General features: G+C 44.6%; 1 protein-coding gene across 1 annotated transcript; it reads right to left on the bottom strand.

Annotated features, from left to right (window-relative positions):
- Positions 1-1,041: 1,041 nt before the first annotated feature.
- LOX (lysyl oxidase) lies at positions 1,042-8,990 on the bottom strand (the record flags this gene model as incomplete). Its single annotated transcript, XM_082013144.1, has 6 exons — positions 1,042-1,161; positions 1,294-1,389; positions 3,792-3,948; positions 6,276-6,413; positions 7,687-7,795; positions 8,258-8,990. 6 exons carry the CDS (start codon positions 8,988-8,990, stop codon positions 1,042-1,044), a joined length of 1,353 nt encoding a protein of 450 aa, XP_081869270.1.
- Positions 8,991-9,631: the final 641 nt, after the last annotated feature.

Genomic DNA, 9,631 nt, shown 5'->3' with positions numbered 1-9,631 from the left:
CAGGACCCCTGTTGTTGTTTTTCCTCCCTTTCCTGCAAGTCTGACCACCACAACGGTGAGAACAAACGGAGTGTTTTGCTGAAGCCGTTTAACTTGTCGCATTTATGGCCAGAGTGTGAGTATAAATACAGGACTTCACACTGGCGTGAAAAAATGTTTCTCATTTTAGCCTCACTTAACTACTGGTTTCCTAATAAAAAGTAAGGAATGAGTATTTTAAAGGCCAATTAAGCAATAGTCACATTAATTCAGTATGTTTGTTTCATTGATGCTCTTATAGCAGACTATAGTGGTCATTTATTTCACTTTTCATTTACTGCTCTGGAATTTCTCTCACATGAACCTCTATACAATGTTAATTTTAATTCAACTCCTTACGCAATCCAGATGAAACCACTTGATAAATATTTTGTACGAGCAACTAATAGATTATACTTAGCTGCTTACGTCTGTTAAAAAAGACCAATTGCTTTGTGTGTGTGTGTTTCACAGATACTAAGCTACAGTGGATCTACCACAAGAACATTAGTTAAATGAATTTTCCTTTTTGGAGGAAAAAAAAAAAGGCGAAACTGTGGCATTGTTTAAACTTTTTAAAGAACTAAACTGTAAATGGAGTGTGTCTGGAAGAACTGTTTCAGCGAGGATGGCTGCTCTGTCAGCAGCAGCAAACTAACATATATGTGTGGGATTTTGCGGAATGTTTTAAGAGGTCTATAACTGCTCAACAGTTCTGAGTGGATGCTATAAATGGGTATTGAATAAGCACAGAAAGGTTTTAGTGCAAATACAAAGAAGGCGTGAGCCAGAGGCAGCTATCTAGCAACCCAGACAAGAGCAGCAATTTTGAAAGTGCTATACACCCTGATGGCATGATTGCAAGAGCAAAATTCTCATTGGCGATTGTTTTTCAAGACTAAAAATTATAAAAAAACAGTGCTAGCCTTAGGGAAATAGTTTAATTACCAGAGGTCAGGATTTGAAGCTATGCAGTTATAAATAACTTGAATATGAAACAGTTGCAAAGACAAAGGAATGCACTTACGGTGAAATTGTACAGCCAGAGGCATATGCATGGTGGCCTGTATAGCGTATGTCGCAGCGTACTATGTTGTTTGAGTAATCGGATTCAGGCACCAAGTAGCTGGGGTTTACACTCACCTTAAGGGGAGAAAGCAGAGTGTTGTCTACTTACAGGTTTGAGTCAATAACTTACATTCAAGAGGACACAGGCATATGATTTGCTTCTTCAAAAAACAACAGAAAAAAACCCAAACCTCCCAATAACCTTACCTTCAGAATGTAATTTCCAGGTTTTACATCTGTAATATCAATCCACTGGCAATCTATATCAGCATTGTAGGTGTCATAGCAGCCAGGGCTCAGTCCCTTAAAAATGAAGGTGAGATGGATGACAAAAAATCATTAGGAATAGTAACTTTCTAGACATTAGGGATCTCAGGAAATAAGACTTATTGTTTCTTGGCATATTAATTTAAATATCTAAACTAGAACACATAAGTCTAACATATCACTTTTATAGACAGCGCTATATTACTACTGCGTCAGAAACACCTACGCTATTGATAGTTGTTCATCTGTGAGATAACTGTATTTTATCTGTATTTTATTATCACTTGTTACAGCACTCCTTTTATGTAAATATTGTTGATACTATCACTCACTGTTCTTTACAAAAGGTGAGCATAAAATCAAAACTGACCAAAAACTGGACCTAAATATCTGTAAATCACAGGTAAACAGCTTCAGAGGTCCTTGAGTACAAACTTGAACAGTGTGTTGGAACCTGTCTGTACTCTTAGGAGTGATGCAACTTTCTGCTATAGATGTACTCTGCCAAAGTGCCATCTTTGAATAGCAGAGTCTAGGGCCATTTTCATAGAGTTTTCCACGGAAATGGCGTCTCTTCAGGCAAATTAGCGACAGAAGTATCTGAGAGAACTAAAAATGTAATCTTTCTTCCAGATGAATCTTTTCTGAAAACTTCTTTGCTGTTAGGAACGTTAGGAAGAATCACCATATATGAATGTATCGTTGGTTCAAATCTAGTGTCTTTAGCCATGGCCGATACAGATTGCTCTACGCAAACCTGATCTGATCCGACGGCACACAGAGCGCACAAAACCCAAGTCCTGCAGGAATTCCCTCTTCACCCAGCTGGTGATCAGCTCAGACTCTCACATGTAAGTGCCAAGTCTGAGGCTGGAGGAAAGTTTTACAGTCCCATTAAAAACCCCTGAAATATGGGCTTCCAGTGGAAACGCTGACACAGCCATGATTCTAGCAACACAAATACTCCAGCTGTAAAATATGTATGTTGCTTAGTTAGATGTCATAGTCTACAGAAGGAGAAAAGATATTTATAAAACCTCTTCAAAGCCTCTATGTATTGTAGGTTGTTCATTACATTTAAAATTCAGATGTGGACACGTCAGCCAGTGAAGCATAGCTGTCATTTCTCTGCGATAAAATAACTACCTCCTAGATTAAAAACTGCAGAATACGGGATACGAGTTTATGTATAAATATGGCCACATTGAGTTAAACCACAGATCCATCAAGCTCAGTGTCAGGTCTCTGACAGTGGTTGGCAGCAGATGCTTGAGGACAAAAGAATATAAGAAATGGGATGTGTAATGTCCTTTACCCAGGCAAATTCCTTCCACCAGGCATTAAACTGTATTTAAGACATGGGGTACCATCAGATATTTGTGTTTAATAGCCTCCATTACTTTGTCTAAATTTTTTTTGAACTCATGTAGCTATTTTTGTTCTCTGCAACAGCCTATGGGAAGGAATTTAATACTTTATCCATGTGTCAAAAGAGCACTCGTCTCTGTTTTAAAGTTGTTTTCTGACAGTCCTTTTAAATATCCTTAAATTCTTGTACTGTGAGAAACAGTGAATATCAACAATTTCCTCTTTCCATCCAGGACCACTCAAGATTTGGTATTACTTCTGGTTTTCCAAGTGGAATAGTCTATGAAATCTCTTAGTGTGGTAGCCATACTAGGCTGCTGATCATCCTTGTTCTCCTGGGGTTGGTTCATTTGTTTTTTTAAGCTTTTAGGTAGCCGTTTGAGAGGTGGTGACCAGAACCCCATGCAATATTCAAGTTAGGAGCCTACCATAGATTTGTATAATATCATAAGGGTACATTTCATTTTTTTATCTATTCCCTTATTAAGGCCTAACATCTTGCTTTACATTTGTATATGACCCATCATAACATTCACACTGCTGCCATTCTCTTTAACAGCCTTCTACTATGCACAAAACTATGCTGTAAGTTTTCTGTGTTCCGTGTTAGCTGGTAGCTATAGGTATCAAGGAAATTCAGCACCTTGCAACCTCACGCTCTGCAAGGGAGAAAACATTAGCTATGAACTCTGGGACCAGCCAAGGACATCAGCAAGCAGTTTGTGGGAGATGAACACTGGAAATGACTTCTTTACTGACTCTGTCTGGAGTTCCCTTTAGCTCGCCTGACCAGTCCTATAACCTCAAGAACTTGTGGTGTGTTTTAATATAGCTCAGTTATCAGTGATGCTAGGCTAATGAGCGTCCCTGCATTTTAATGAGACACCCACATTTAGCAGCATTCGGGTAAATATAAGTCTCCAAGTTGCTACCCTGGCCTCTATGATGGAGAATTTCAGAGCTAGTTGGGGTATCAGACAACTTAGGGCATCAGATGATTGGTAGAAAAAATATCCAAAGACAAATTTAAGGAGGAAAAGAAACTTGGTTGTCTCCGAACCAACTCTTACCTGTGTATGTGCTGTACATGCGTACCGTCTATAATATCCGTAATCACAGGAGGTATCTTCAAGACAGAAACTTGCTTTGTGTCCTTCCGCAACTTTTCTGTGTGAGCTTGCGTCCAGCAAGTCATAATGGCTGAATTCATCCATGCTGTGATAATGTCTGTTAAACCATAGATATATTATTAAAGATGGATCAGATCTTGTCAATAACATTTTAACATATTCCTATTTGTGTTAGAGCTGGCCAAGTATTATTTTTTACACAGAACTTGTGTGTTTAGTATACTTTTGTATTACTGACCATTCAATTAAGTTTTATTTTCATTATTCTAATTTTCAATTACTATAAAAATGCCATCTTCTATAGATAAATAATAGATTTTAATTTGTTAAGGGAAATTTGTTAATTTGTAACAGTTTATAGCAGCACTGTTTTTCAAAAAAAGAGCTGTTTCAGCTCTTTTGAAATAACAATACCAAGTATGAAGTAGTTCATATTTGAATTGTACACCTCATAATTGCCTTTAGCCAGAGTTTCGCTAGGAATGCTTACCTTATGTACTGTAAATTCCAGGGAAATTTGCTACTGGCTAGCAAAAATCGAACAATTTACTTTCACGTTTTTGTGATGTATCAATCAATGTAACACATTCATAACATTAGTGAAAAGAAAATCTGCACAAAGAAATCAGCTTCTGTGTACTGACAATGCAGATCTCATCTGATGTCAACAATGCTTGTGGTCTATACTTAATGTTAGTCCCCGTTTCAAAAGTATGTATGCTTCTGATCTGGCCACAGCAATGCGTTTTTTTTGCTCTCACACAAAGTGAGTACTAGCACTCACATAGACTTCAACACCTATTATTCTTGTAATGTCACTTTTTCTGAACCCATGGAAAACTAAACTTGTACTATCTACCTGCACTTTGTCTGTGCAGCATTGGGCTGCTGTTACTCATGAATGCTTTCGGCTCAAGAGGTACGTGAAAAAGATGTAACTAAACAGAATTCAAACATATCGTTAAAATGAAGAGGAGCACACAAGTCTCCACAAGCACGCATGTCCAGAACACTAGAACTGGTCCACAGATGATGATGACTAACACTGAAGTCTGATGGCTAGCCAAACTAATTGGCAGTTAATAGTTCATTTCTAAATGAGCTTGTTACACTGTCATGGAAGTGATCACGAGAAATGCTTTTTTTTTTGTAGGCAAGGTATTTTCTGTCCAAGAACTGAATCAACATCAACATCAAAGACACTTTGCATCTGGCGAGCAATAGCTGGGCTATCGTGGCTGAGTAAGAAACTGCTTTTCTACACATGGACGATTTCAATTGCTCTCTATCCATTTCATCCTTTTATCAACTTTGTAAGCACCAGCGTTGGGTTTTTTTTGTTGTTGGTGGGTTTTTTTCAGGGGTGGGGATTAACTAAAGCATTTATGCAGGCTTTTTTTGCTTGGTTTGATTTAGTTTTAGCTTTTTGATCCTTACAAGATTTATAAACTAGTAATATCAGTCTTTTTTTGAAAGAATTTGTTCTAATGATACTGATTTTTCATTCAAAGCTTACCACTTCTGAAGCTAGACAGAAATATTCCACTGATTCCAGAGGCCTTCAGATCAAGCCACATTCCATATTTTTTTTTAATAGAATAATATTAAGTTACCACTTCTGTACCCATAACAGCAGAATCGATTTTAAGTAAGGTGGAAGTCAGGTCAGCTTTCTAGTATTTTACAATTGGTCCTGCTATGCAATAGGGAAAATTGGAGCAAACTTGCAAACTGTTGCATGTGAATTTTCTGAAAAGGTACAAGTTTGCTGTGTAACCTGCTCCCAAAATGTTGAAAAACTTCTACTATATTTGCCTTGCATTGTTTCCAGCAATTTTGCTATTTCTAGAGCAATACTGCCATGTGAAAGCATCATGATATGATAAGGATACTGACAATGGGATTAGTCAACTCAGCATCTTCTGTTTTCCATATTGACCAGACCATTCCTTGTCAAGAACTAACCCATGAAATTCAGGTCAAGAAGTATTGGCCAATGTTTACAATTATGTGTTACAGGGGACATGCTAGTAAATGTACATTTCAGGGTTTCCACAGTTATTTTAATATGATTGAGTCTTTTATTCACTGATCCCACTTAAATGTAACCGGACTGTAACCTATGTAAAATATACTTAAAAGGAGAAGGTGCCACTGTCAAAACCAATTTGAGACTTGTATTTATAAAAAATTTATACTTCTAAGAGTTTTATACTTACGGATAAGCTTCATATCCATTTTGGTTTCATGTGGCTATATAAAAAGTAATTACCACTACCACAAAATTAATCAGACAATAAAAAGCTAAAGTTTCCCCATAGCTTCCCCCCGCTTCACTGCAATTTTAGGAAATGTCACCTTGTAAGTGACAATTTGTTAGTAAAAAAGATAATTAGAAGGTACCATACTGAGCACTTCACTCACTGGTGACAGCTGTGCCACTCCCATGAATAACGGGGTCTGCTGGGCAGAAAATCTGACGTGCCTTGATTTTTCACTCTTTGGGGGAATCTCAGAAGCACCCGATTGTCATAGTCTCTAACATCTGCTCGATAAGCTGAACTGTAATAATGCAAAAAAAAGCTGTAAATGCACGCAAGAAACACTTTAAAAACAGTTTATCTTGTCTCAGAATTAACTGACAGCACAGATCTTTGCAGCCCCCTCAAAGTTCATGCGCTGGAGATGCACAACAATTCCACATGGTGTGCTCAGAAGTATCTGGTGTCAGACCAAGACCTGAGTAAGATTCAGATCTGCTTCTAATAATATAAACAGGAGTCTGACCACTGACTCTCTGCCTCTGTCTCTGAAGCAGGTCACTGCTTAGATGTAAAATCACTCTGGTACCAAAAACACAATGTCATTAGTTGCTGTCAACCAAAGTAACTCACTGTGTATGTAAGATCACACAACAGATGTTTGTTTCTGTTGGAAAAAAATCTGTCTCAGCCTATATTTTCCTATTTCACATAGCTGTTATCTACAGTCTTTTAAATAATTGAATATTTTAATCAATTGACAGCCAGAACAACACTTCAATTAGTCTTCACTGTGAAGTTAGCATAAAAAATACTGCTTCTGATGCCATGTTTTCTTTTTGCAGCAAGTGAAGAAAGAGCATGACCCTGGAAATAGTCTGACATCAATTAATGTTGCTGGTAGATAAATAAATCTGTTTTGCATGATAAGGTATCGAACAAGGTAAAATGGTTAAAAACAGCCATGTTGATTTTTTCCCAAGCAAAACAGGAAAAATCCTTCTTTGCCAACTGGACAGGACCTCACTTCATAGCAAAGCTGTTATTTCAAGCCGCTAAAAGACTTTGAAACACTTTTCAGGGAGATTTTAGTCTTACGAGACATTACAAGGCATAGGCCCAGAAACAACTAGCATGTTATAATTTTAATAATAACTCATGCTGGTTAAGAATAGGTTTTTTTTTTTAAAATGGGGTAGAATACGATCTGGTTGAATTAGAGGAAGGAGATTAAAATCACCAGATTCAAGTGGGGGTTTTAGGTGCCTCCATTTTGCAAAATTCAGATATGTTGAAATAAGCCTGAAAATAAAAATGTGCAACATAACTTCTCACAAAATGTAGTTTCTCCAAAGCATCTGTAGTTTGTCTCGCTAATATGGCAGTAATGTTTTCTTACGTGCACAGCCTTCCATCTGCCACAGCCTTAGAAGAAGGTTACAAGCTGGGCTATGTATCCTCGGGCCCTCCAGCCCCAGTTTCCTCCACCCGTCACTGTGTCCTCAGGTACTCCGCAGTGGGCGCAGGAGCACAAGAACCCACAGCGAACAGGCAGAAGGCGGGGTGATGCCTACCTTGCCAGGCAGTTCTCCTCGGCAGCACATCTCAAGTTATACATGGACATCCTCTGGACATACGTGGACGCCTGGATGTAATAGGGATCCGGGACTAAGTCAGGGAGACCTGCAGTTCATCAAACCAACCACATAACAGCAAGATCAACCCAGGACACGTCTGCAAATACTTGGCTGCCATCCCAATCGTCAGGAGCCGTCGTTTTGCAACGGACCCCTGCCCTCCACTAGACTCGCCCTCCCCTCTTGCTCAGGCCCTTCGGCTTTTCCCAAAACACCGCATCCCAAGCACGACGCCCGCGGCCCCGCGGTGGCCTTCCCGCCGCGCCCCCCCGCAGCTTGCCTCCGGCCCCAGCAGCGGAGACTGCCGCCCTCCGGGCTCGCCGCGGGCCGGCGGCCGTGCCGACGCCTGCCCGGCGGGGCTTTGCCCCGAGCGAGGGGCAGGCAGGGCCGCCGACCTCGCACCGCATCCCGCCCGGAGGCGCCCGCGCTGGCACCGGCGGGCACGGGAACAAGCGGGGCCGGGGCCGGCGGGGCGGGACGCGACGGGACGGGAAAGGAGGGTTCTTACCGTACTGGAAGTAGCCGGTGCCATAGCCGGGTCTGTACCTGCTGCCCTGGCGGGGCCTCTCGTAGGTGTCGTAGTAGTTGTAATAGGGGTTATCGTCCGTGTACTTGTAGGGGTTGTACGGGTCGTCTCCTACCATGACATCTTCCCGCCCCGGTCTGAAGCTGCTGAGGGGCGGCAGGCCGCCCGCCCCGGTGCTGCTCCCGTTGCCGTCGGTCCCGGTGCCGCCGGCGGGGCCGGCGGGGCCACTGGGTCGCGACGCCCCCGAGGAGGCGCTCCTGGCCGCCCCGTCGGCGGCGGCGTGGCGGGTGGCGGCGCGACCCCCCGAGGGAGCCTGGTAACCCGCCTGGAACCAGTGCCGTGCGCCGGAGCCCCCGCGGCTGGCGGCGGCGGGCTGGGGCTGCGCGGCGGCGGGCTGGGGCTGCGCGGCGGTGGCGGCGGCTCGGGCGGCGGCTCCCCGCGGCAGCGTGGCGTTGTTCCGCAGCAGCAGGATGGGGCTGCCCGCCGGCTCCGCCGCCTGCCTGCGCCGGGGGGGCTGATACTGGGAGCCGAGGCTGAGCAGGCTGTACACCTGCCCGTTGTTCTCCCACTGGATCCGCTGCCTCCAGGCGGCGGGGGGCGGCGGGGGGTCGCGGCGCGGGGGCGGCGGCGGCTGGCAGCCGGCGGGCCACAGGACGCTCCAGTAGATGCAGGCGTAGAGCTGGGCGAGCAGGAGCCCCGGCGGCGCGAAATGCATCTTCTCCTCTTCCCCGGGTGCCGACAGTGGAGGGAGAGAAATGGGCGAAACCGGGGGGGGGGGCGGGGGGAGGCGGGGAGTGAGCGGAGATCGAGGGGCGCCTTCCTGCCCGCGGTTGGGCGAGGGGGTGTGGGGGCTGCGCCTCTGGAAGGTTTAGGCGGGCAGCGGGGGTCTCAGGCGCGGCTGCACCCGGGCGGTGCCATCGGAAAGGAAACCCGGCCCGGGGGAGGTGGCGGGAGAGGCTTTTCTTCTCCCCGGTATTTATAGGCGAGGGGATGTGAATGGAAGCCGGAGCAAACAATCAGCCTCTCATCGCCCTCCGGCCCGCGCTGGTGTGTGGAGCGAGGGAAGGAGGAGGAGGAGGAGGAGGTGGAGGAGGAGGAGGAGGAGGAGGAGAGGCGAGGGACTTTAAACTTGCTGGCAGGCTCGCAAAGTTACACAAGCCCCGCTGGCTGCGTTTGGCTGCGCCCCCGCCATTTGTTCACGTAATGCGGCTGGAAACGTGCGGCCCGGACAGTTCCCCCACAGACGACCCCCGCCCGCCGCGCCGCCCCGTCCGTTGTCGTCGTCCCCCCGATCGCCCCCGTAAGACAACGACGACGGACGGGGCGGCGGGAGCCGGCGGCTCCCCCATCCTCCAT

The sequence above is a fragment of the Phaethon aethereus genome (assembly GCF_964289735.1).
Source record: "Phaethon aethereus genome assembly, chromosome: Z".
NCBI classification, from domain to species: domain Eukaryota; kingdom Metazoa; phylum Chordata; class Aves; order Phaethontiformes; family Phaethontidae; genus Phaethon; species Phaethon aethereus.
The sequence above is the reverse complement of the archived record's forward strand: the minus strand, read 5'-3'. Positions and strand labels throughout refer to the sequence as shown.